The following is a 26,577-nucleotide window of genomic DNA, read 5'->3' as shown; positions in this document are numbered from 1 at the left end:
AGTTCAGAAAGTACAGAGTCCCTGTCAAGATAAACTGAAAGAGGCCCACAGAGACACATCAAAATTAAAATGGCAAAGGTTAAAGACAAAGACAAAATCATAAAAGTAGCAAGTGAAAAACAATTACCTACATGGGAGCTCCCATTAGGCTGTCAGCTGATTTCTCAACAGAAACTCTTCAAGCCAGAAGGGACTGGCATAAAGTATTCAAAGTAATGAAAAGGAAGGACCTGCATCTAAGACTCCTCTACCCAGTATGACTATCATTTAAAATTGAAGGCGAGCTGGGTCAGCATGGCTCAATATATGTTTACTGATTTTAGAGAGAGGAAGGGAGAGGAACAGAAAGAGAGAGAGAAGCATCAGAGATGAGAGTCTTTAATCGGCTCGCTCTTGCACAACCCCAACTGAGGATCGAGCCCCAACCAGGGCATGTGCCCTGACAAGGAACTGAACCACTATCTCCTGGATCCTAGGTCAATGCTCCCCGCTGAGCCACACCCAGCTGGGCCCTAAATATATTTAAAAGAACTCTTGGTGGACATTAAGTGAGAGATCAACAGCAATAGTCACAGAAGGGAACTTTAAAATCCCACTGTCATCACTGGATAAATCTCCCACACAAAAAATCAACAAAACATTGACCCTAAACAACTCACTAAATCAGGTGGATTTAAAAAACATTTTTTTTTTTAAACTTTATCTTTATTATTGGAAGTATTACAGATGTCTCCTTTTTTCCACCCATTGGCCTCCTCCACCTCGCTCCTACCCCCTCCCCAGGCCTTCACTCCATTATTGTCTGTGTCCATGGGTTATGCATACATGCATAACATCTTTGGTTAATCTCTTCCCACCTTCCATCCCTTTCCCTTTTCCCTCTGAGATATGACCGTGTGTTGCATGCTTCAATGTCTCTGGGTCTGTTTTGTTTGTCAGATTCTTTTGTTCATTAGCTTCTTCTTAAAGAAGACCCTTCAACATTTCCTGTAGTGCTGGTTTGGTGGTGATAAACTCCTTTAGCTTTTCCTTAACTGTGAAGCTCTTTATCCAACCTTCATTTCTAAATGATAACTTTGCTGGGTAGAGCAATCTTGGTTGTAGGTTCTTGCTTTTCATCACTTTGAATATTTCTTGCCACTCCCTTCTGGCCTGCAAAGTTCTTGTTGAGGAATCAGCTGACAGTTGTATGGGTTCTCCCTTGTAGTTAACTGCTTTTCTCTTGCTGCTTTTAAGATTGTCTTTAACCTTTGGCATTTTAATTATGTGTCTTGGTGTGGTCCTCTTTGGGTTCCTCTTGTTTGGGACCCTCTGTACTTCCTGGACTTGTAAGTCTATTTCTTTCCCCAGGTAGGGGAAGTTTTCTGTAATTATTTTTTCAAATAGGTTCTCAATTTCTTGCTCTCTTTCCTCTCCTCCTGGCACCCCAATAATACGACTGTTGGGCCTCTTGAAGTTGTCCCAGAGACTCCTTATACTATTTTCATATTTCTGGATTCTTTTTTCTTTTTGCTCTTCTGGTTGGGTGTTTTTTGTTTCTTCATGCTCCAAATTGCTGATTTGATTCTCAGAGTCCTCTACTCTACTTTTGATTCCCTGTAAGTTATTCATTTCAGTTCGTGTAGCCTTCATTTCAAAGTGGTCCTTTATTATGTCATTGATTTTCTCAATTATTTTCATCATACTCTTACTAATATCCTTGAGTATCCTTATAACCATTATTCTGAACTCTCTGTTAGCTTGCTTGTATCTATTTCATTTAGTTCCTCGTCTAGAGATTTCTTCTGTTCTTTCCTTTGTGACATGTTTCTTTGCCTCTGCATTTTGGCTGCTTCCAGGTGTTTGTTTCTATATATTAGGTAGAGCTGCTATGTCTCCTGGAATTGGTAGAGTGGCTTTGTGTAGTTGGTGTCCTGTAGGGTCCAGTGGCTCAGCCTCCCCAGTCACCTGAGTGTGGCCTTCTAGGTGCTCCCCTGTGTGAGCTGTGTGCACTGTCCTGTTGTAGTTGAGCCTTGGTTGCAACTGGCATCATTGGGAGGAACTGACCCCCAGGGCAATCAGCTGTGAGGACCAGTTGCAGCTATAGCTGAAAAGCTGTTGTGCTGGAGACACCCTTATGGAGCAGGATTTACTTCACTGGAGCTTTGGTGTTCACTGAGGGTTGTAGTCCTGCGTAGTTGAAGCTGACCACCAGGTACATTGTCTCTCAGGCCTCCAGGAAGGTGCTGCCTGTTCCTTGCTCAGGGTCCCCCAGCATGAGCTACACAGCAAACCGTAGATGGCTGCTACTTGTGCTGGGTTTGGTGGTGTCCAGGAGACCAACCTATGAACCAATGCAGGCAGCCAGTAGTTCCAGACCTGGGACGACTTATTGAGAGGTATGGGGCATGCTGAGGCCAGCTGCTGCTTGAGAGGTTTTAGGAAAGTCCTAAGCATAGGGCTAGAAAGGCCACTTACATAGAAAAGCTACTGGAAATGTCTTAGATGAGCTTTCAAATAGGGAGGGTCAGGGTCTCTAGGAATCACCAGGGTGGGGTAAAAGGTGAGACAGGTGCTGGAGATTCAAATATAGTGCCTGGCCTGGCCAGGCGTGGCTCAGTGGTTGAACATCTACCTAGGATACAGAAGATAACAGTTCGATTCCTGGTCAAGGCACACGCATGGGTTATGGGCTCAATCCTGTTAGGGGCATGCAGGAGGCAGCCAATCAATGACAACTCTCTCATCATTGACGTTTCTCTCTCTCTTCTTCTCCTTTCCTCTCTCTGAAACCAGTAAAGATATATTAATTAATAAATAAAAGCTGGTTCTTTGAAAAGATAAAGACTAATGAACCTTTAACAAGTTTCATAAACAAGAAAAAAAAGAGGATCCAAATAAATAAAATCAGAAATGGAAGAAAAGGAACTGACTCCATAGAAATACAAAGGAATGTAAGAAAATACTATGAACAACTCTATGCCCACAAATTGGACAACCTGGACGAAACCGATAAATTCCTAGAAACATAAAATCTTACAAAACTCAGTCAGGAAGAATCCGAAAATCTGAATAGAACAGGACAAATAATAAAATTGAAGCAGGTACCAACAAGCTCCCAGCAAACAAAAGTCCTGGACCTGATGACTTCACAGGTGAATTTTACCAAACATTCAAAGTATTAACACTTATCCTCCTCAAATTAGTCCAAAAAATTCACAAGGAGGGTAGACTTCCAAGTCTTTTTATGAAACCAGTATTATCCTCATTCCAGAACCAGATAAAAACATTACCAGGAAAGAAAATTACAGGTCAGTGTCCCTGATGAACATAGATGCTAAAATCCTGAACAAAATAACAGAAAATCAGATCCAGGAATACATTAAAAAGACCATACACCATGATTAAGTGGGATTTATTCCAGGGATGCAAGTTGGTACAATATCTGCAAGTCAATTAACTTGATATGCCACATAAACAAAAGGAAGAACCACCACATGATCATATGAATAGATGCAGAAAAAGCATTTGATAAAATCTGCACACATCTATGACAAAAACTCTCAGCAAACTGGGAATAGAGGGACCATACCTCAAAATAATAAAGGGTATATATGAAAAACCAACAGCCAACATCATACACAATGGACAAAAACTAAAATAGTTTCCCTTAAGATGAGGAACAAGACGGAGATGTCTGCTTTCACCACTCTCATTCAACATAGTACTGGAAGTCCGAGCAACAATGATCAGAAAAGAAGAAATAACAGGCATCCAAATCGGAAAGGAGGAGGTAAAACTGTCATTATTTGTAGATGATATGTTACTGTACACAGAAAACCCTAAAGACACCATCAAAAAACTACCAGATCTAATAAATGAATTTGGCAAAGTAGCAAGATACAAAATTAATACTTAAAAATTGGTGGCATATTTATACATCAACAATGTACTATCAGAAAGAGAAACTAAAAAAAATCCCATTTACTACTGTAACAAAAAAATAAGGTTCCTAGGAATAAATTTAACGAAGGAGGTACAAGATCTATACTCCAGACCTAGAACAAATATTCCAAAAACTTATATGGAACCAAAAAAACCCCCAATAGCTGCAGCAATCTTGAGAAAGAACAAAGTTGGAGGGATCACAATACCTGATATCCCACTATACTACAAGGCCACTGTAATAAAAACAGCCTGGTACTGGCATAAAAACAGGCGTATTGATCAATGGAACAGGACAGAGAGCCCAGAAATCAACCCATGCCAATATGGTTAATTAATATTTTACAAAGGAGGCAAGAGCATACAATTGAGTAAAGACAGCCTCTTTAAAAAGTGGTGATGGAAAAATTGGACAGGTACATGGGAAAAAAAAAAAAGAAACCAGACCACCAACTTATACCATAAACAAGAATAAACTCAAAATGTATTAAAGAATTAAATGTAAGTCATGAAACTATAAAAATCCTAGAAGAAAACATAGGCAGTAATATCTCAGACATTTCTGGTAACAATATTTTTGTTGATATATCTCCTAGGGAAAGGGAAACAAAGGAAAAAATAAACAAATGGGAGTATATCAAACTAAAAAGCTTTTGCATAGCAAAGGAAACCATGAACAAAATGTAAAGGGAACCCATGTATGGGAGAACACATTTACCAATGATACATCTGATAGGGGGTTAATTTCCAAAGTATATAAAGAACTCATACAACTCAGCACCAGGAAGACAAACAATCCAATTAAAAAGTAGACAAAGTACGAGAATACATACTTCTCCAAAGAGGACATACAGATGGCCAATAGGCATATGAAAAAATGCTCAATATCACTAATCATCAGAGAAATGCAAATTAAAACCAGAATGAAATATCATCTCATGTCTGTCAGAAAGGCTACGATCAACCGATCAACAAACAACAAGTGCTGGTGAGGATGTGAAGAAAACGAAACCCTAGTGCCCTGTTGGTGGGAATGCAGACTGGTGCAGTCACTGTGGAAAACAGTATGAAGGTTCCTCAAAAAATTAAAAATAGAAATGACATTTGACTCAGTGATCCCACATCTGGGACTATACTCTAGGAATCCTGAAATGCCAATAACAGAGTATATCCATCCCTATGTTCCTAGCAAATTTATTTAAAATAGCCAAGACCTGGAAACAGCCCAAATGCCCATCAGGAGAGGAATAGAGTGAAGAAAAAAAAAGCTGTGGTACATTTACACAATGGAATACTACACTGCTGTAAAAAAGATAGAACTCTTACCTATGGGTAAGCATGAATGGACTGTGAGATTATGCTAAGCAAAATAAGCCTGACAGAGAAAGAGAAATGCTATCTGATCTCACTTATATGTGGAATCTAATGAACAAAATAGAATCAGAAATATGGATACATGGAATAGACTGACAGAGGGTAAAGGAGAGGGAGTTTGGGAGCCTGGATGAAAGCAGGTGAAGGGATTAGCCAAAGAACATGTATGCAGACAACAGTGTGGTGATAACCGGGGGGAGGGGGGCTGAGTTTCTTTTTTTTACACATAGCAGACCAGAATCCATTGTGTCCTATTTTAACTTACATGCTGAAAAGTAATATTATCAAAATAAAGCAGGTCCTCAAATAACATCCTTTCATTATAATGCTAATGAGATGCTGTAGGTACTTAACTCATTTGTAACAATTAGCTTGTGGCAAAACTGATTTCCTTGTATCATCTTTCACTGCACTGCCAAAAATTTACTGGGTAGTTAAGTGAGAAGTACTGTAATTCTGCCCCCACCCCCACAAAAGTGTGGACAGAAAGTGTGTGGGTGTTAGGGGAATAGGGGTCATTTAAAAGTTTGCAGCTATTTTCATGAAGGGGCGGGGGCAAGACCAGATTACTCAGGTGGAAAGACAGGAACTCTGTTCAGTAGACCAGAAGTCAAACAAAGTAACCACAAGACTAGAGAAAATTAAATTGCCAATTAGAGTAGAAATAAATGAAATAGAGTATAAAAAAAAAAGCACTACAAAAGATCGATGAAACCAAGAGCTGGTTCTTTGAAAAGACAGACAAGATTGACAAACCTTTAACAAGACTCATCAAGAAAAAAATAGAGGACTCAAATAAATAAAATCAGAAATGAAAGTAAAGTAACAATTGACACCACAAAAATACAAAGAATTATGAGAAATATACCAAAAAATTTGGAAATCTGGAGGAAACTGATGGATTCCTAGAAATACAATCTTCCAAAACTAAATCAGGAAGAATCAGAGAATCTGACTAGATCACTACAAAATAAAAAACTCCCAAAAAATAAAAGCCCTGGAAGGATGGCTTTACAGGTGAATTTTACTAAACATTCAAAACATTTCACCAGACTATTTCAAAAAATTCAAGAGCAGGAAAGACTCCCAAGGTCATTTTACAAGGCCAGAAGTATCCTAAATCCAAATCCAGATGAAGATACAACAAAGAAAGAAAATTATAGGCCAATATTCCTGATGAATACAGATGCTAAAATCCTCAACAAAATATTAGCAAACTGAATCCAGCAATACATTAAAAAGATTATTCACCATGATCAAGTAGGATTTATTCTGGGGACACAAGATAGATACAATATCTGCAAAACAATAAATGTGATACATCACATAAACAAATGAAGGATAAAAATAACATGATCATATCAACAGATGCAGGAAAATCATTTGATAAAATCCAGCACCCATGTATGATAAAAACTCAGCAAAGGGGGAATGGAAGGAATATATTCCAACATGAAAAAGGTCGTATATGACAAACCCATAGCCAATATCATACTCAATAGGCAAAAACTAAAAGTATTCCCCTTAAGATAAGGAACAAGATGGGGATGTCTGCTTTCACCACTCTTATTCAACATAGTACTGGACATTTTAGCCATAGCAATAAGTCAAAAAATGAAAGACATCCAAATTGGAAAGAATGAAGTAAAACTGTCATTATTTGCAGATGACATGATACTGTATATAGAGAACTCTAAAGATTCCATCAAAAAACTACAACAACTGATAAATAAATTCAGTAGTGTGGCAGGATACAAAATGAATATCTGGAAATCAGTAGCATTTTTATATACCAATAATGAATTATCAGACAGGGAAACTAAAAAAACAATCCCATTACAATTATTTCAAAATAAAATACCTAGGAATAAAATTTAACCAAGGATGTAAAAGACCTATGCTTGGAAAATTATAAGACATTGAAGAAAGAAATTGAAGATACAAATAAGTATCCAATGTTCATGGATTAGAATAATGAACATCATTAAAATGTCCATACTACCCAAAGCAATCTATAGATTCAACACAATTCCTATCAAGATACCAATGGTGTATTTTACAGAACTAGAAGAACTATTCCAAAATTTATATGGAACCACAAAAGACCCCAAATAACAACAGCAATCTTGAGAATGAAGAACAAAGTTGGAGGAATCACACTACCTGATTTCAAACTATACTAGAAGGCCATAGTAATCTGAACAGCATGATTCTGGCATAAAAACAGACATATAGACCAATGTAACAGAACAGAGAGCCTAGAAAAAACCCCCACCCTTTTATAGTCAATATTTGACTAAAGGAGGCTAAAACATACAATGGCTAAAGACAGTCTATTCAATAAATGGCATTGGGACCATTGGACAGATATGAGCAAAAAAATGAAACTAGACCACTTTCTTACACCACACACAAGAATAAACTCAGTCATGGCTGGAATGGTTCAGTTGGTTGAGCATCGCCCGTGTACCAGAAGGTCTCTGGTTTGATTCCCAGTCAGGGCACAGGCTCAGTCCCCAGTAGGGGGCATGCAGGAAGCAGCCCATTGATGCTTCCCTCTCACATGAATGTTTCTCTCTCTCTCTCAAATCAATAAAAACATTATAAAAACAATAAACTAAAAATGGATTAAAGACTTAAATGTTAGGCTCGAAACCATAAAAATCCTAGAACAAAACGCAGGCAATAAAATCTAGGACATTTCTTGTAGCAATATTTTTTCTGATATAACTCCTCGGGCAAGGGAAACAAAATAAAAAACAAACAAATGCGCCCGGCTGGGTGTGGCTCAGCGGTTGAGCGTCGACCTAGGATCCAGGTGATCGGGGTTCGATTCCTGGTCAGGGCACATGCCTGGGTTGTGGGCTCGATCAATGACTCTCTCATCATTGATGTTTCTGTCTCTCTCCCTCTCCTTTCCTCTCTCTGAAATCAATAGATATATTTAAAAAACAACAACAAACAAGCAAACAAACATATGGGACTACATCAGACTAAATATCAACAAAATGAAAAGACAATTCACTGAACTGGAGAACATATTTGCTGATACATCTGATAAGGGGTTAATATCCGAAATTTATAAAGAATTTATAAAACTCAACACCAATAAAACAAACAATCCAACTTAAAAATGGGCAAAAGACCTGAATGGACATTTCTCCAAAGACGACATACAGATGGCTGATACATGAAAAGATGCTTCACGTCACTAATCACCAAAGAAACCCAAATTAAAACCACAAAGAGATATCACCCTACACCTGTCATGATGGATATCATCAATAAATCAACAAATAAGTGTGGAGAAGAGAACCCTTGTGCACTGTTGGTGGGAATGCAGACTGATGCAGCCACTATGAAAAGCAGTATGGAGTTACCTCAAAAAATTAAAAATGGAACTGCTTTATGACCCAGCAATTCCACTTGTGGGAATTTATCCAAAGAAACCTGAAACACTAATTCGAAAGAATACATGCACCTCTATGTTCACTGCAGCATTATTTACAATAGCCAAGATCTGGAAGCAACCCAAGTGTACATTAGCAGATGAGTGGATTATACAGCGATGGTACATTTACCCAATGGAATACTACTTGGCCGTAAAAAGGAAGAGCATTTTACCCTTTATAACCGCATGCATGGACCTGGAGAACATTATGGTTAGTGAAATAAGCCAGTTACAGAAAGACAAATACCATATGATTTCACTCATATGTGAAATCTAATAAACAAACTGAACTACCAAGCAAAACAGAGACAGATTCATAGAGAGATCAGGCAGACAGCTCTGGTTGGGGGATGGAGTGAGGGGAGGGGGGTGAAGGAATTGAGCAATAAAGAAAAAAAAAAAGAAGAACTCAAAGACAGGGACAACAGTGTGGTGACTGCAGGTGGAGGGGAGTGGTGGAAGTGGAGAAGGTATATGGGAGATAAATGGTGATGGTAATATAAATTAAAAAAGTAAAATGTAAAACAAAACTTTCACCTGAATTATTCATTAAGCTATTCAATTATTTTGTGTAGTTCTGTAATGTATGTGTTTTATTTTACAATAAAGTATTTTTTTAAAAATCCATAAAATAAAGTTAAAAGACAAACTGGGAAAATCACTCATATTATGAACAAAGGACCAATTTTCCCCAAACATAAAAATTAGTTCCTTAAAAACTGCTAAAAATACCAACAACCTAGTAGGAAAATTAAGCAATGACACAGAGCTCCCAGAACAGCAAATACAACTGGCCTTTCAACAAATTACAAAAGGTTCAGCCTCACTACTGGAAAGATAAAGGCAGGTTTTTAAAAACCTGAAAGATCTCTTCCTAGAGTTCATTTGAAAATCTAGGTTAGATATTATTCACTTTTTGGCTTAAACCTGCCAAGGGCTGCCCATCTACTCAGGTGTTTGTGTTTGTTAATGAAGTGGATTCATTCTCTCCTGATCTGTTAGCCATGCATGTTTTTTCCCTCCATCAAAATCAGTTTTGAGGATCTGGTGAAACTGAAGCACCTACTTCCTGTCCTTCCTGCCACTAGGGGTGCAGTCCTTCACTGGCAATGATTTATGCATGAGACTGCTCTGTTGTTTCCTAATATGAATTAATCTAACAGCTTTGACACTTCCCATTTGAGTGTGTCACAGAACAAGGACTGGAAATGGTTTCACAGTAGTGACTGAACATTACTCAGTTTGCCTCTTTAAACTTTCACACCTAACAAAATTAGGAACATACAGACTACAGAAATTTTAAGATGGGGGATTAGCTGACTTGGATGGGGTGGGAGTGGTAGGGGTGGGGCGACCTGTGAAGGAAGAAGGCCTGAGATAAAGCAGCCACACTGAAGAACAGCTACACTCATGGCCTTCCTCTGTGGCCACAGGTCAGGCGGCCCCAACCTCGAGCTGCTTGAGTTTCTCCTGGAGCTCCCGGAGCTGGCTTCGGCTCCATTTGATGTGGATCTGGAGATTGGCCATGTCTGCAGCTAGCCGCAGGCCTAGAGGAAGGAGAGAGATTGTCAGCATGGTATCTGTAGTGTGACACATGACTCAGGCAACTCTGGACATCCCCAGGGATTGGAAAGGTTCTAGGCCTCTCTGGCCTCTATAGTATTCCTAAAACATTCCAGGTACAGCCTTGCAATGGCTGCTCTGAACCTCATTGGACCCACACCCTCACATCCTTCAGGTCTTTGCTAAAATGTCACCTCCTCAAAAGACTTTCCTGATCCCCTTCTATCACCCACCAGGAACTAATAATCCACACTGTCTGATGCTCTTATTTTCTTCCTTCTTTCCTCCATTACCACAGTCCCTCACTCCTCCCACCTGTTTTCTCTGGTCCCAAGAGTATTCCACACTCTGGATTGACCTCTAGGTGGCTTTTGTCTGATGCCTCTGCTGGAATGGCTGTTGCCAAGTCCTATGGGCCCTCCACAGCAATCAGTCCACTGGCCAGTCCTGTCTTCAGCTGACCTGTCCAGCAGTAGAGAACTTACAGTCCAGGAAACACTTTCTCCTTTCGGCTTCTGGGACACCTCACCCGCTCTCTGGGTGTTGCCCTTGCCCCACTATTACTTCTCAGTCTCCTCTAATGGTTTCTTCCTCTCCCTCACTTACTGTCCACATTCCAGACTCTCTGCTGATCTAATTCCACCTTAGCTTTAATGCTACATGTGTCAGCAATTTGGGAATTTAAACACCAGAGATATGCAGTGGGCTCCCAAATCTCTCTCTCCAGCTCAGGCCTCTTCCAAACTCTAGATGAACATGCATAACTGCTCACTCAGAATCTCTACCACACAGCACTAGGAACACAACCACACCCAACTCTGACACCCTTTTGGCTGCTGCTCTACAGTTCTCCCATACCAGGTGAGGGCAGCTCCATCCTCCCAGGATTCCTGGCTGGCCAGTGGGCTCATCCTTCACTGCTCTCCTTCCCTAATTCCCAAACTGATCTGTCAGCAAATCCTGGGGGGTTCCGTAGCAGGACGGTAAGAAGCTAAGAAAATTCCAGGGTAGGAGGAATAAGGAAACTGAGACAAAAAAATTAAAAAAGGCCAAATAGTTTGGGAAACTTGCAGCCAGTTTGCAGCAAGATCTTATCTTTTCCAGCCAAGGACACTGGAGAACAAATGGTTAATACCTCTCCTCCCTAACCAAAGAATGCAGGAAAGGATGGGGAAGGGAAGGGGAGAGAAGGGGGTTTATCTCACCCACTAAAGAAAGAAGTCAGCCATTTTGGGGAAGGGAGAGAGTAGGGGGAGTTTTTATCTCACTCCTTCAACAGAGAAGCCAGCAGTCTCAGGGCTTGTCAAGATAAAACCACCAGATGCTTCTCATAAATTCTGGGAAAGCCATAAAGAAAGGAAAAGGGAGACCTTGAGATCTAGTCTGTATCAAGATATCTGGGAGAGGAATTTTAAAACCTGTAGACAGAAAAGTATAAAATGCTAATCCTCCACCGAGCGGGGCTCCTCAGATTAGCTGAGTGCATGCCAGTGCTTTAAGTCAGATGTGTTTTAACAGATTTGCTTGTCTTGCTTCTTTGATAAATTTACTTGCTCTGCTTTTTTAATAAATTCACTTTACTACAACACTGCTGTTTGGAGTCATTCATTTGAAATCTTTCCTATGAGACCGACAAGAACTGAGGAGGGGACAGCCCTCTCCCTCCTACTCAGGGGGCTGTCTGATAACACCTTTTCTGGTGTTTTGGATGCCCATAGACAGTTCTACTCTCAAAACATGCAGGTTCTACCACTTACGCACTCTTCCACCTGTATGTTAAGCCTGGCTGCTCACTGGCGCCTGCTTAACCACTCTGTTTGTCTGTTCCACAGGATTCCTGTCAGGCTGCAAGTCTACCACATCACTCTCAAAGTTCTCAACAGAGCCTACAAAGCCCTCAAATTACCTGGGCCCAGACCCTTCTGACCTCAGCTCCTGGCTCTCTCTGCTGCACCAACTCCAGCCCACTGGCCTCTACTCTGCAATGCTCCGTGCAGTCTTGCCTCAGGGTTTTTGCCCTGGCTGGCCCCTCTGCCTAGAACACTGTTCCCCAAGATCACCCTCAAAACTCCCTTTTTCAAAGAGGCCTTTTCAGCCCACTCCTGTCCCACTTCATCCACCACACCCTATTTTTTTTTTTTTTTTTTTTAAGTTTATTTCTCGTTTTTGTATGCTCACCACAAGGATATGATTTTTGTTTTGTTTTTGTTAATCCTCACTCGGGGATTTCTTTTCTTTTTTTTTAGAGTGGTGGTGTGCGGGGGAGATAAAGAAAGAAACATCAATGTAAGAGAGGCATATCCACCAGTTGCTTCCCCCCACACACCCCAACCTAGGCCAGGGATTGACCCTGCAACTCGGGTATGTGCCCTTGACCAGGAATCTAACCCCGGACCCTTTGGTATGCCAGTGGTGTGAGGCCAACGGAAGCCAGGGCCTCCACACCCTATCTTATTTTTGCATAACAATTCTCATTACTTACTTATTTGAAGGTTGTCTTTCTCCCCTCAATAGTATAACATTCTATGAGGAATGTTTGTCCCTTTAGTTTCCTGATGTATCCCTAATACCTATCATGAACCCAGAACACTTCCAATACCCAGTAAATGCTTTCAGAAAAAACAGCAGGCATGCAACAGTAGTCTGTTATGGAGAAAACCTGCAAAGCCCTTTGCAGACTAATCCCAGCCCTGGCATTAATGCTTAAGGGCTCCCTGGAGCTAGAGGGTCTGATTTTGGTTCAGGGACACATGGCTGACTGGCAGGGTCCACTTACCCTCCTGGAAGCTGGCTTGGGCCTGCCGCAGGCTGTGAGGAACCAGGATTCCAAACCAGTTCAGAGGGTTTTGGGGGGCTGAGGGCTCTGGCTCTGGAATCCTGGTGAGGCCCTTGCGCCTGCGCAAAGCTGGAGAAAGAAAGGGTAGAGGTTGGGGTTTTATTACCTGACCCTTGTCTTATGGGTGACACTGTTTTACTCTGAGCTCATGATCCCAGAAAATACTGATGGTTGCAAAATCTCCCCAACCTTTCATGATCTGTAAAACAGCTTACCACAAAAAAACCACTGTTCCCCCACTTCCATTCAAATGTGAGACTCTGTCCATAATTTCTTATGACTCTCATAAAACCAACCCTTGTTTAGACAAAGCCACACACTGACCTTTCTCATTTTGCCTGAACATGCTGAAAGGCCAGACAGACCCTCCAATTCCCCATTCTTTGTCTCATGAATGATTAGCTGAGATTGAAAGTTTGTCTCTCTGAAGAAGATAAACATTTTCTTTTCAACTGACTGTGACTTCCTCTGACTGCGAAACAATCACAACTATAAAGGACTTCACCTATAAGTCGTCTATTTCTCCCTACAAAAGTCTAAGGCAAAACCACTCTGCTTAGACATTTTGATCTTCACATCTGGGGCCTTCTCCCCATGGCAACAACTTGAACAAAATCATCTCCTCAACTGTATTGTCTTTGACATCGGGAGGGGTCCCTGATGGGAAGGAGGGGGTCTCACCTGCCTCACGGGGCCCCACCTCTTCTGGACTCTGGGCGCCGGCTCTTACCACACGAAACTTCTGGAGTCCATTTTGCGCCTCGCTAAAAAACGAGAAGGGAGGATGGATTTTTGACAGCCCGGCCTTGGAACTTGGGAACTGCCTGCCCACCCGTTTCAGCATGCAAGGCTCCTCACCTGGTACAGACGCAGACCTGGGGCTCCATGCGGGAGGCATACTGCAGGGGCCCTACCGACTTGGCACCCATGGCGTAGCGAGCTTTGGAGAGCGAGAGCCAGCCCTGCGGAAAGAGAGGGAGCAGTGAAACTCGATTTACCTCGGCGTGACCCCGCCGGCCCGCCCCAGGATCCCACCTCCTCCACGCGGGCGTTCAGCGCCGCCCGCTTTGTCTCCAGCTCTTCCAGGTCCCCGAGAAGGTCCAGTAGCAGCGAGTCCAGCTCCGCCCGTAAGTCAGGTGCCGCCATGGACCCACCACACTCTGATCTGGAGCCAGCCTCCTTCCAGGTCGCCCAATCACCGCCCACCGTGCCAGTAGTGTAGCCAATGGGCGCTCGACATCCGCTCTGGAGGGGCGTTCCCAGCTGTGGGCCCAGCGACCGCGGTGTGGAAGCCGTAGGGTCTCGGCTTCTGAGGGCAAGCGTCCTCAGAGCTGCAGCATTTTCGGACTGAGTAGTGGCTTTCTGCGCTTATCACCCCAAGCGAATCAGCCAACTGGAAAGTCGGCGAGAGCTGTGGGTGGTTCCGAGTGGCTTCTGGGAGCGAACGCATTTTAAAAGTAGGGCTGTCGCTGTGGCAATGGAAGGAGAGACCGCTTTAAATTTAATTTCAAAAGGAGCCGGTAGCGACCCTATGGGCTACCGTTGTGTTAGTTTTACAGTTGCTGCACTATTTCCAGCTGCCAATTACAATTTTAGCGCCACATATCTTAAAATTGGGCATCCTGCATAACCGCAACTAACGGTGACGCCAAAGGTAGACATCTTTATTAACGGCAGTCCTAGGCCGCCAAACATCTTGACACTTCCTCTGCTTATTGGTTGCTCCATTGAGCATGCGCTTCAGTACTGGCCAATCGCCTTGTGACTCCCACCCACTGCTTTTAGTGAACTTCAAATCACCTTCCTGGTTGAGAGCGGAAGCAAAGGCTGCGTAGTGCTGGCAGCGCTCACCGATTTTCCTAGACCCACGTGGAAGCGGCGCTCAGGATGGTAGGGATGTTTGAGCCCCTGTTTTGGAGGCTGGGGGTTCGCGGAGGGCTGGGGATGGGGTCCATGGACTAGGGGTGGGTGGTCCCCGGGGCCTGGGCCTGCGTGGGGAAAGGGGCTAACCCGACCCCACTGTTCCCCAGCTGCGCCGTGAGGCCCGCCTTCGCCGCGAGTACCTGTACCGCAAGGCCCGGGAGGAGGCGCAGCGCGCCGCCCACGAGAGGAAGGAGAAGGTGCGGCGCGCCCTGGAAGGTACAGTCCCCGCTGCCCGGCGGCGTCGCACCCGTCTTCAGAAAGACTGGGTTTGCATTTTAAAACCCAGTGGAAAGAAAGACCACGTGCTTTAATGATTTCTTTGGTAGTGTGGCTGGGCATCTTTTCAAGTGTTGGTCATTTTCCTTGCCCTTTGGGTCCTCCTGTTGGCTTGCAAATGCCCCTCCATATCATGGCATGAATGACTTGTCATTTATGCTACAGTATCCGTATTTTACAACTTGCCTATTAATTTTGTTTACAATGTGTCAAGATCTCAAATTTAAAACTTTCACTATGGTCCTATAGACATTTCCCTCTCCCCCGTGGTTTTTCATCTCGCTACCTTTAGTACAAGGTAATAAGCATTATCTTACTGTCTTTTGCGGTACTATGAGTTCCTTACATTTTTAAACTGTTTATCCATATAGAATTTAATTTTATTTGCGTTGTAAGTTAGGAGTCTAACTTTGGAATGTTTTCCCCACTTTACTTTTGCCATGCTAATGAAGAGTCTGTCACACATGCCAGATTAGAAATGATGTATTTATTTATCCAATTGTGTTAGTTCTTGTGTTGTCCAAGCTTTGTTTCTTTTCTGAGGATGCATCAACTCAGTATCTGACTATTTTAAATCCACTCTGATGTTCCTGGTTGTTAGATAAGTAGTGTCTGTGTTTATGTGTGTGTGTTTATGCTAAGCATAGTGTTAAACACCTGTGACCTATCTGCCCATATTAAGAAATGGAAAAATGATCAGTATATATGGGTTGGCAAAAGTAGGTTTACAGTTGTTCATATGGAGAAAGACATGCAGGTTATTATTACAATAACTTTATTAACTCAAAAGAATGTCACAATGCAACTGTAAACCTACTTTTGCCCACCCCATATTGAAATTCAGGAATTTTTCCCACAACTTAGGTAACCTCAGTATTGAATATTGTTTTAAAATAAACTGTTTCCTTGTTTTTGTGTGTGTGTGTTTTTTTAATATCTTTATTGATTTCAGGAAGAGAGAGAGAGAGAGAAACATGAATGATGAGAGTCTTTAATTGGCTGCCTCTTGCACGCCCCGGACTGGGAATGGAGCCCATAACCTGGGTATGTGCCCTGACCCGGAATGGAACTGCGATCTCCTGGATCATAGGTGGATGCGCAACCCCTGAGCCACGCCATCTGGGCTCCTTGTGTTTCTTTGTGTTTATATAGCAGTTATTTGTGTTCCTAAATCATATTGGTTGATTTTTAGTTTTAAAGGTAGTACTAGGTTATATATGTTCTTTGTCAACTTTATGTTTTTGTTCAGCATTGTTTCTAAAATCCTTTGAGTATAGTGGAGATTTCCTTCAGGTGAATATGTTCCATGTGCAGGAGTTCCTCTAGGGCACACTTAGAAGTGCTGTTTCTAGGGGCATGGTCATGTTTAGCTCTATACTCCCAAGATGGACATTCCCACAGCCTAGCCCCTCTGCCAGGTCAAGCTTCAGTTCACACAGAGAACTTCTGACCCAGAGCATCATGATTGGCAGTTTTGTTGTCAGAGGGTTTCAGGATTTGTGGCCCACCTTTATCAGAAAGAACAGTCTAAAACGTTCAAGCAATGAAACTTAGGAACTGTAGAAAATTAAGTCTCCTGTGACCATTGTTAACTGGTTAGCATGTAGACAGAAATAGTCCCCCACCTCCCACCCCCCAGTATCATCTCTGCTCAGAAAGGAGTAACAAAGGTAATTTTTCCATCAGGTTTGTAAGCTACAGTGTTGTATTAATTGAGACCTCCTTGTATATGTGCCTCACTGGCCCCTCTGTCTTTCTGCAGAGAACCGCATGATTCCCACGGAGTTGCGCAGGGAGGCTCTGGCCTTACAGGGTTCCCTGGAGTTCGACGACGCTGGCGGTGAAGGTGACCTTCCCCGACACTCTAAGCTAACTCCTCTTCTTGCACTGAAGCCCACTGGCCTTCATATCCTTCCTCAGACACCTTGAGAAAAGGTTCTGTGACTCCTGTTCCTGGAACTGTCCCCCAGGAATCCTCATGGTTCTGCATTGATGACACCTCAGAGGAGCTCATCCTGAGTGCTCTCAATTCCATTTAGGGACACGTGGTATTACCCAACTTTTACTCTCTACTTTGCTTTGTTAATTGTCCCCCTCACTGGAATGTGAGCTCTGGGACAAGACAGTGTCCGTTATGTTCACTGCTGTTTCCCTAGCTCTCAGCACTTCATTGGCACCCAAATGTTGCACTCATTGTGTTATTCAACAAATATGAAAGGAATTGCAAATGTAAATATTTGTTATGAGAGATGTTACCTTTGGCCTTAACAGAATCTGGACTTAACGCTAACACGATAGCTACTAGCCCTGTGTGATTAATACAGCTTAAATGAGTGAAATTAAATCAAATTAGAAAATTCAATTCCTCATTTGCACTTGTGCTTGTAGCCAATGTGGCTTGGGGCCACCTTATTGCCCAGTGTGGGTGTGGAGCGTTCTGTCACTGAATATATTGTCAGAGGTATAGCTCTGTATGGATTCAGCCACCTCCAAGTTAGTATTTCACTTCTCAAAATAATGTCTTGTTCTTTCCTTTCATGCCTCTGACAGGTGTGACCAACCATGTGGATGATGAATATCGATGGGCAGGGATAGAGGATCCCAAAGTCATGATCACTACTTCCCGAGACCCCAGTTCCCGCCTCAAGATGTTTGCAAAGGTACCAGTAGCAGGGAGTGGAAGATGTTCAGGTATCAGTGGTCCGAGTCCTAACTAGTGTTTATACACATGTAGGAGCTGAAGTTGGTGTTTCCTGGTGCCCAGCGCATGAACCGTGGCCGACATGAGGTGGGGGCACTAGTGCGAGCCTGCAAAGCTAATGGGGTCACTGACCTGCTGGTTATCCATGAGCATCGAGGAACACCTGGTAAGACTGGTGGGAGGGAGCAGGGTGTTTGCTGGGTTGGCCATCTGAGAGCAGACATAGTCTCTGACAGCCTGTCTGGCCCCACCAGTGGGGTTCATTGTCAGCCACCTGCCCTTTGGCCCCACTGCTTACTTCACACTGTGTAATGTGCTTATGCGGCATGACATCCCCGACCTGGGCACCATGTCAGAGGCCAAACCTCACCTCATCATTCATGGCTTCTCCTCCCGCCTGGGCAAACGGGTGAGTCTGAGGCCGTGGGACTAGGGCTGGGGTTAGGGGATGCCAGACCAGGCATTCCCTGATCTCCTTCCCTTTGCCCCAGGTCTCTGACATACTTCGTTACCTGTTCCCTGTGCCCAAAGATGACAGCCATCGGGTTATCACCTTTGCAAACCAGAATGACTACATCTCCTTCCGGTTTGTCCATGGGCTGGGCTCTGGGATTGTACCCTGACTTTTGTGTCCTTGCACTATTGGTTGTTGACCTCTTGCTGCTGCCTGCCTTTTCTCACTCTTTTCCTGCCTCCCCTTGCCCCAGACACCATGTGTACAGAAAGACCGACCACCGCAACGTGGAGCTGACTGAGGTCGGCCCTCGCTTTGAGCTGAAGTGTGAGTTTGGGGCTTCATCTCAGGTCTAGTGGTGGGGGAATGCTGACTGTATAGGTGACAATGTCCTTGTTCCCCTCCACCAGTGTACATGATTCGCCTTGGCACGCTGGAACAGGAGGCCACAGCAGATGTGGAGTGGCGTTGGCACCCCTACACCAACACTGCACACAAGAGGGTCTTTCTAAGTGCTGAGTGAGCCCACTCTCTTGGGATGTGGGCTTGGACCCAGGAGGTGGGGGAGGCCAGAATAAAGTCGGTGTGCCACACTACCCAATTTGTCTTTGTTTGGTTCAGAAAGGCCTACTGTCAGGGTAAGTGTGAAGGGTGATGTCCATGGGGTCTTCATATGTGGGGACCTGATAGCTTGGGGACATTCTCAGGCCTGGTGTTGACATTGTGTCTAGAACAAAGCATGCTGGCTTCCTCCTGAGTTATTAGGAAGGTTTGGTGCTGCCCCTGGGAGAGCTGGTGCTGCTGTCACTCAGGAGCTCATTATCTGGGAGGGGGATGGGCACAGGTAGCAGGGCCTGTCACAGTTGCCTGCTACAACTATTGCTACCCCAGCTTTCTTTTTCATTTCCATTTGCATGAAATATCTTTTTCCATTCATTTGCTTTCAGTCTGTGTGTGTCTTTCGATCTCAAGTGAGTCATTTGTAGGCAGCATATGCATGGGTCTTGTTTTCTTATCCATTCAGCCACCCTAGGTCTTTCAATTGGTGCATTTAATCCATTTACACTTAATCATTGATAAGTATTAGTTATTGCGATTTTATTATTCATATCTTTATTTCTTCTTGTTCTCCTCCTTAAAGATGTACCTTTAACAGTTCTTGTAATACTAGTTTGGTGGTGATGAAGTCCTTTAACTTTTTCTTGCCTGGGAAGCTCTTTATCTGTCCTTCAATTCTAAATGATAGCTTTGTTGGGTAGAGTGATCTTGGTTGTAGGTCATTGCTTTTCATCACTTTGAATATTTCATGCCAATCCCTTCTTGTAAAGATTGTTGAAAAATCAGCTGATAGTCTTATGGGAGCTCCCTTTTACATAATTGTCTTTCTCCTGCTTTTAAGATTCTTTGTCTTTAATCTTTGACATTTTAATTATGATGTGCCTTGGTGTGGGCCTTTTTGTACTCATCTTTTTTTTGGACTCTCTGCGCTTCCTGGACATGTATGTCTATTTCCTTCACCTGTTCAGGGAAGTTCTTTGTCATTACTTTAAATAGGTTTTCAATTCCTTGCTACCTCTCCTTTTCTTCTGGCACCCTTATGATGAAAATATTGGTACACCTTATGTTGTCCCAGGTACCAACTATCCTCATTTTTTTTTGGATTCTTTTTCTTTATGCTGTTCTGATTGGGTGTTTTCTGCTACCTTGTCTCTGAAATCGCTGATTCAGTCATCTAATCTGCTGCACCCTGGTTTCTCGCCTTGGACTGTGGGGAAGTCTGCCCTCTGGTGTGCTTGAGGATTAAATAACTTGTATGGGTAAAAAAGTGCTTAGCACATCTCAAGTGCTCACTTTGTAGGAGCCTTTGCCACGAGTTATCAATATTCTAAACGTTATAAATGGGTTAGTGCAAGCCCTGCATAAGGAATGCTAATGTTGCCTTCTAGGCACTATCTACTACACATAAATGAGATGTTTTAAATATAACAACTTTGTAACAAATAGAAACATTATGCAAATATGTAAACACAGTATATGGTTACTTAGATATCAAATTTAGAAATATGTGATATACGATAAATGTATCACATAAAAATAAAATAAGCTTGATAAGTATATGTATATAGTTTATAAAATAAACACCTTTATAGTCATTAGGTGCAATAAAAATAGGTAACCAAATTTATGAAATAATTTTATTATAAACATAAATGTAAATTATAATTTTCACAAATTATAATTTCATAAAACAATAGAATAAATACAACATGTAGAGTTATAATTTATAATTATAATTTATTATAATTTATAAAATAAGCAGTTATTCAATAAGTTCCCAAGTAAATATAAAATACGTAGGAAATAGATAAAAGTATAAAATAAATCTAAATATTTTACAGAAATATAAAAATAGATATTGTATGTGAGAAATGTATGAGAGATGCAAAACATAATTTATTCGATATGAAAATGTACATACTAGATGTAGACATATAGCACTTAGATGGTATAAGATATGGTGCCCATTCAGGTCATGGTCCAGTCTGGGGCTGTGAGTAATGCTGAGGACCTGCTCTGTTCTAGGGAATGTTGGTTGGGAGCAGGGCCAGCCTCCTGCCAGCCACCTTCTTGCACTCACAGAAGTCTTTGGGCCTCTCTAGGCCTTGGTTTCTCATCTGTATAACAGAAATATCAATAGTGGTACCCACTACACTCGGATGTCCACAAGGATATAAATGACTTGATGGGCATAAGTAAAGCAATTAGAATGGTGGCTGGCACCCAGTGGTGGCTTAGTAGATGTTGTTATCATCCTGACTATGAATACCTGATGATGATAGTATTACGCTATTCACTAATTTAAAAAAATCTAACAATAATAAACTTCCTATAATATCTTGTTACATGAATAATGCTATACATTGGAATTCATATACATTGTATTCATATACATTGTATACGATATATCATCGTGTTATATTAAATACATAATATATCACAATCATTGTTTTCTATGTAATGGGTTGAGTGTATAGGGGGTCTGAGTTCAATGCTCACTTGCCACTTCTGGGGTCAGACTTTGTGCAGGTTGCTCAACCATGTGATGCCACAGCTTTCTCACCTGCACAGTGTGACGTCAATAATAGTACCCACTTTGAAGGGAGCTTGTGATGATTCACTGCCCTCAGCACAGAACCTGGCACAGGGAAAGTGCTCTGAGTCGAGTTGTATCATTACAATTAGCCTGGCCTAATGCCATCTAAAGACTAAACTCACCTTTCACAGGCTGTGGCATGTGTCCCTATAAGAACTCTGACCTGTCCCCTCTTTTCCTCCTCCTGATCGGTATCCGGGCTGCTTAGACGTGTGCTCCACCCAGGCAGTGAGTCAGCCAGGGAAGTGTGGAAGAGTACAAAGACGTGCTGCGCCTAATACAGGGCTTCTGGGGAGCAGGGAGAGGGGAGCCAGCACATCTCCACCCCCAGACCGTGTCACCACCACACTACAGGTGCTGCCTCCACAAGCCTGGCTGGCTGGAGTGCAGCCCACAGGAGCACCTCTGTGGGGTCCCTGCTGGGTATGCCATACACTGACCCCCCCCATTGGATTTTATCCAGGAGGCTTATAAGACCTTGATGCTTCTGTCAACCCTAAATTCCACATTTCTCACTTCTCTCAGTGGCAGATGATCAGACATGAGTGATCCTCTTACTGCTCCAATAGGAGGGACAAGGTGACTACATCAATGGCAACTTTTTTTTTTTTTGGAATTCTTTTATTAAAACTGGGTGACATTGATAAGGGGACAGTTCAGAAAAAAACTTGGTCCATGAAAAAAACATAATTCAGTTAATAAAAAGTTACCTTCACCAGGGACACTGTGTACGAGTGCTGAGCTTCCTTCTCATGGTTCCAGCCCCAAGTACAGAGGTTGTCCAGTGTCACTGGGGAGAAGCTTTCAAGGGAGGAGGTGGGATAATAGCAGGAAGGAGAAAATGGGGAGAGAATTCTGCTGTCCCCAGTGTGGAACCAGCAGGGATACCAGGCTGGGGGATGCGATTGCAGGAGCCTGAGGAGGGGGTGGGGAAGCATGGGCTTTGTCAGTTATGTGGGTTTAGAGCCCCTGCTTAAGGGAATTCCACCTCTGTGCCCAACTGTCTCCCACCCTGCTGTATTGAGTTTGCAAGCCTGGGAATCAGGGAAGGGGCAGAATTGGTGGGGCAACAGCAGGATCTTGGTAGTGAACTTAGCCTTTACCAGGGCACAGATGGAAGTCAGGACTTCATTGCCAGACAGTGACCCCTGCCTCATACCTTGCTGGACTTCTGGTGCCTGGATTGGGAGTTTGGGGTTAAGGTTGGCTTTGGGGGAGGGTGAAGTGGGGCCATCCTTTTGCCGTGTGCCCCCCTCCCACCACCACCTAATCCAAATTACCTCCCTCTCCTGTTACACCTCTTGTCTAGGAGAACCTGAAAAACATGCTGTATTTGATTTTTAATCAGAAATGCTTTATTTTCTGTAAATGTGTTTTTTGGCACTCATAGTCTTTGTTCTCCTTCCTCTTCCCACCTGCCCACATTCTCAGAGGAGAGAGATGTGGCAGAAGGCAGAAATCCTGCTCAGGACCCCTCAGGGCACCTTCCAGAAAGTACTAAAAGGGGAGGAAGAGGCTCCCACTTGGGGAAAGCTATTTCCTATCTCTGTTTTCTCATCTGTAAAATGGGCATTAACAGTAGTATCTATCTTTTCAGTTATGGTGTGTTGGATTTAAATGGAAGATGTTTAGAACTGGCCCTGACATGTAGTAGGTGCCCAATAAATGCTTTTATTTCTTTTTTTAATGCTTTGCCCCACTTTTCCTGTTTCAAAAATCTTGTTCTGTGTACCAGCTGAAGTATGTGTCCTGGCCCGACGGGGGTCCTCAGCAATCCTGACCACATTCTCACCATGGTGGAGGATCCCATCATCTTCAGGGATCTGGCCCCAGCCCCCTTTGTATTTACTGCAGGTTAAGGAAATGGGTGTCTGTTGGGACAGAGGGGACTGGGAATGGGGGAAGGAGGCTTGGAGAGAGTCTTGCAGTTTGAATGCTTATTTTGAGTAACCTGAGGCCATACTTGCTCACATTGCATCAACTGAAATTGTTAGCATTTATTGAAGGTCAACTGCCTGCTGGGGAGTAAGCTCACAGTTGATGCTCAACAAATGTAAGCAATTAAAAAGGTTTCTTCTTTTAAATTAAAATCTGGGGATTCTGGGAATTAAATGGCCCCCAATTCTGAATGCCCACTTAAAAGGGCATGCCCTGAGCTCTGACTCTCGCATTTTAGCATGGGCTAAACAGGTGGATGAACAGGCGTCTTGTGTACCATGGATCATGTGAGACAGTTGCTCCTCACCCAGGTATCAAGAGGGCACACATGTATGCCTGTGCAGTTCAGTCCTCTGCCCATGAGGGCCTGCTCATGGGTCTTGTCTCTCTGCCTCAGATGCTCCCACCTAACTTCAGCCTCTTTGACCTGGTCCTCCAGATGCGGAAGCAGCAGCCTCCAGCTGTGCAGACAGAGGTTAGGTGCAACCCTCAGACTCTTTCCAAGAATACATCCCTCCTTTGCATCTTCCTTTTGAAACCAGACAAAAGATGGGTCCGGGCTGCTTGTCGCTACTTGAGCCAAGTAAGCAAAGACAGGGTTGAATCTTACAGGAGCCTTTGTTGCAATAACGCCGGCAGTAAGGCAGAGCAGCAGGTCATCCACAAAAATCTGCTCTACCCTCCCCCATAAGCCAGCTGCTTATATTGGGTAGAAGGACAGGTTACAGGAAATGCAGGCTTGGGGGTTGCAAAAGGTGGGAGCTTCCCAGACTCCACTGTTTTGGCAACAAGATTGTTAATCTTTCCATGATGATAGGCAGTTCTCAAATCAGGAGTGGACTGAATTCAGATGTTAATTCCCATGTCCTGGGGCGTATAGCTCCCAAACCAGGTCAGAATGTGCTTTTTCTAATCAGAACAGTATCATCATGGCTAACACAGAATGATTAATATTTCTGTCCCTAACACCTTGATGACCCCTCTTCCCCTGCCAGGAGCAATACAATTTCCTGTACCATACAGTGGCTCAGATGGTCTCAGAATTCCAGAACGTGAATCCTCATTCCCAGAACCTCAAGGAAGTACTAAGGCCCCCTTTCCATTCTTCCATGCACCAGTACATACCCTCAGACCAGGACCCAGAGCACAGGTGTATGACCACCACCATTATACATCCAGCCCCGGGCCTCCTTCTAGGAGCAGGAACTGACTCACTCTGGTGTTTGCCCTTGTCATCCTCCTTGCTGCCTTACCAGACTGCCCCTCTTTAGCTCATTCCACAGAGCCCACAGTGAGCTCCATCAGGAACCTGGCCAGTTTCCTTGAAGCCTCATGCCCTTCCCCTCCTGTCTTTCCTCATAATTGTGGCCCACTCTATGATGATGCCGTCTCCCTCCAGACTTCGCTAGCCCTTCCTGCCATGCCCACCCGGCCTACCAGGTGTACCCAGCTCCAGTCCCTCATTCTTCCTTTTCCAATTTCTCATGCTCAGAGGCTGATTCTTTCCTTGCCCTTGAAACACCAGACCATTTCTTGCTGTTCAGTTAATCAAATTCACTCACCCTTTCTTTGAATTGAGCTCTGGGAATCCACACCAAGATGACTGCTTAATCCCAGAGATCCCATTACTCGTGCATCTAAGGCTTGCCCTGTGGTCCTATGTTAATCCTTTCCTAGCTCTCTGGTCATTAATTCAGCAAATATCTCTTGATGTTGCCCACTTTTTGGGCCTCCTGTTGTGTGCTGCAGACATGAAGTTGACTCTCCTTTACCTTAGAAATTATACACCCCTGTCCTTGAGGCTGCTGTCCATTTGACGCTATCCCTCCTCTTTTCTTTATTTTTGTTAATCCTCACCCAAGGGTATTTTTTCCATTGATTTTTTTTTAGAGAGTAGATGGGGGGGGGGCGACGACAGGAAAGTGGGGGGAGAGAGAGAGAGAGAGAGAGACATTGATATAAGAGAGACACATTAATTAGTTGTCTCCTGAACACATTCCTACCAGGGTGACCCTTCAGTGCACAGGCTCTAACCATTGAGCAACACTTGCCAGGGCCCCTTCCTGCTCTTTAGATGCCATTTTCTCATTCTTTTATCCTATAAACAGTTACACATGTTAATGGTTATTGGCATCAATTTGTCACCAACAGGAACCCGCAGTTCAGGGTGTGGTGAAGAAGGAAACTTTATTCAGTGTACAACAGCTCAGTTGCGGTATAGCACAGTATGAAACCAGCACTGCTGTGAGGCAGCCTTAGGGCTAGGCAGGCCTGGGGCCAGGCCCCTTTCCTGCTACATAGCAGTCTGCTCCAGGTGGGCAGAGAAAGGCAGTCTTGAGTTTCAGTGGAAAGGGAAAGTATCTTGCCAGGGCAAAAGGGGAACCGGTTATATGGACAGAAATGCCCACATCTGGTCCCTAATTGGTCTGCTGCCATGCAAATGAAGACTCCAAATCTTCACAGTTTGATTAGTCCAAAAGGCACTGTTCCAATGGTCAGAGCAGAGCTGTTCTGGTTGGTCTGAGCTGCGCAACTTCCATTGGATGGGGAAAGTCTCAGTCCTATTGGTTAAAATAAGACTCCAGGAACTCCCTTACAAGGGCTGGCTCAGATGGCAGGAACACAGTGCAGCAGGCAGTTCACTGCAAGCTTCTCTGGGAAGTGCCCTTTGCAGTGAGAGGCCCCTGTGTAGAAATGCCTTTTAGGCACTGTTTTTTTTAAAAAAAAGTTTGAGCCACCAGGAGCCCTTCTTAGGTGTCTTCTTTCTCAGGGTTCACACAGAGAAGAGACCACCCCTCAATACCAATACCTTGCCCCACTCCCCTTGGCAGTGGCAGTGGGGACAGGAAAGGAAAGCCCTTTACCCAGAGGCCCCTCCCTCAGCCCCCCTCCTCCCCTCCCCTACCCCCAACTGTGGGCTGCCTGGGGCGGAAAGGAAGCCGGATGGTTTGTGCACCAGCGCCAGCGAGCTCCCCACCGGGCC

The 26,577-nt window shown here is 43.6% G+C and overlaps 2 protein-coding genes across 6 annotated transcripts in view; one reads left to right on the top strand and one right to left on the bottom strand.

Annotated features, from left to right (window-relative positions):
- VMA22 (vacuolar ATPase assembly factor VMA22) overlaps positions 1 to 14,298 on the bottom strand; it is a 45,365-nt gene extending 31,067 nt beyond the window's left edge. Inside the window, exons 1-5 of one of the 2 annotated variants that reach the window (XR_001603255.2) lie at positions 14,184 to 14,298; positions 14,007 to 14,110; positions 13,830 to 13,912; positions 13,089 to 13,217; positions 10,105 to 10,296 (exon numbers count right to left, since the gene is read on the bottom strand). Coding sequence is in view for 1 of the 2 variants with exons in the window: in XM_016213807.2 (XP_016069293.1) it covers positions 10,184 to 10,296; positions 13,089 to 13,217; positions 13,830 to 13,912; positions 14,007 to 14,110; positions 14,184 to 14,294 (540 nt within the window). In the remaining variant the exon portion in view is untranslated. Of the gene's footprint in view, positions 1 to 6,014; positions 10,297 to 13,088; positions 13,218 to 13,829; positions 13,913 to 14,006; positions 14,111 to 14,183 lie in introns of those variants that run through there. The other variant, XM_016213807.2, reaches the window with a different exon arrangement.
- Positions 14,299 to 14,655: 357 nt separating this feature from the next.
- On the top strand, positions 14,656 to 23,343 carry IMP4 (IMP U3 small nucleolar ribonucleoprotein 4). 4 transcript variants are annotated; one of them, XM_016213778.2, is made up of 9 exons: positions 14,656 to 15,038; positions 15,179 to 15,287; positions 17,110 to 17,193; positions 17,898 to 18,007; positions 18,082 to 18,214; positions 18,303 to 18,457; positions 18,540 to 18,634; positions 18,756 to 18,829; positions 18,913 to 23,343. In XM_016213778.2, the coding sequence occupies exons 1-9, from the start codon at positions 15,036 to 15,038 to the stop codon at positions 19,023 to 19,025; spliced, it is 876 nt and encodes a 291-aa protein (XP_016069264.1). In that variant the 5' UTR covers positions 14,656 to 15,035; the 3' UTR covers positions 19,026 to 23,343. The 4 variants fall into 4 exon arrangements, with proteins under 4 accessions (XP_016069264.1, XP_016069266.1, XP_016069265.1 ...); XM_016213780.2 differs by lacking the exons at positions 14,656 to 15,038; positions 15,179 to 15,287; positions 17,110 to 17,193 and adding an exon at positions 17,210 to 17,392; XM_016213779.2 differs by lacking the exons at positions 14,656 to 15,038; positions 15,179 to 15,287; positions 17,110 to 17,193 and adding an exon at positions 17,210 to 17,395.
- The last annotated feature ends 3,234 nt before the right edge of the window (positions 23,344 to 26,577 follow it).

Source organism: Miniopterus natalensis, chromosome 2 (assembly GCF_054644295.1).
Source record: "Miniopterus natalensis isolate mMinNat1 chromosome 2, mMinNat1.hap1, whole genome shotgun sequence".
Classification (NCBI taxonomy): Eukaryota; Metazoa; Chordata; class Mammalia; order Chiroptera; family Miniopteridae; genus Miniopterus; species Miniopterus natalensis.
Note: the sequence above shows the minus strand (reverse complement) of the source record. Positions and strands in the feature narration are given on the sequence as shown.

Bases quoted from the DNA above. Each gene is read 5' to 3' on its own strand.
- IMP4 (XM_016213778.2), top strand. The intron at 17,194-17,897 runs GTGACCTTCCCC...TGCCTCTGACAG, and splicing joins CGACGACGCTGGCGGTGAAG to GTGTGACCAACCATGTGGAT. The intron at 18,215-18,302 runs GTAAGACTGGTG...TGGCCCCACCAG, and splicing joins TGAGCATCGAGGAACACCTG to TGGGGTTCATTGTCAGCCAC.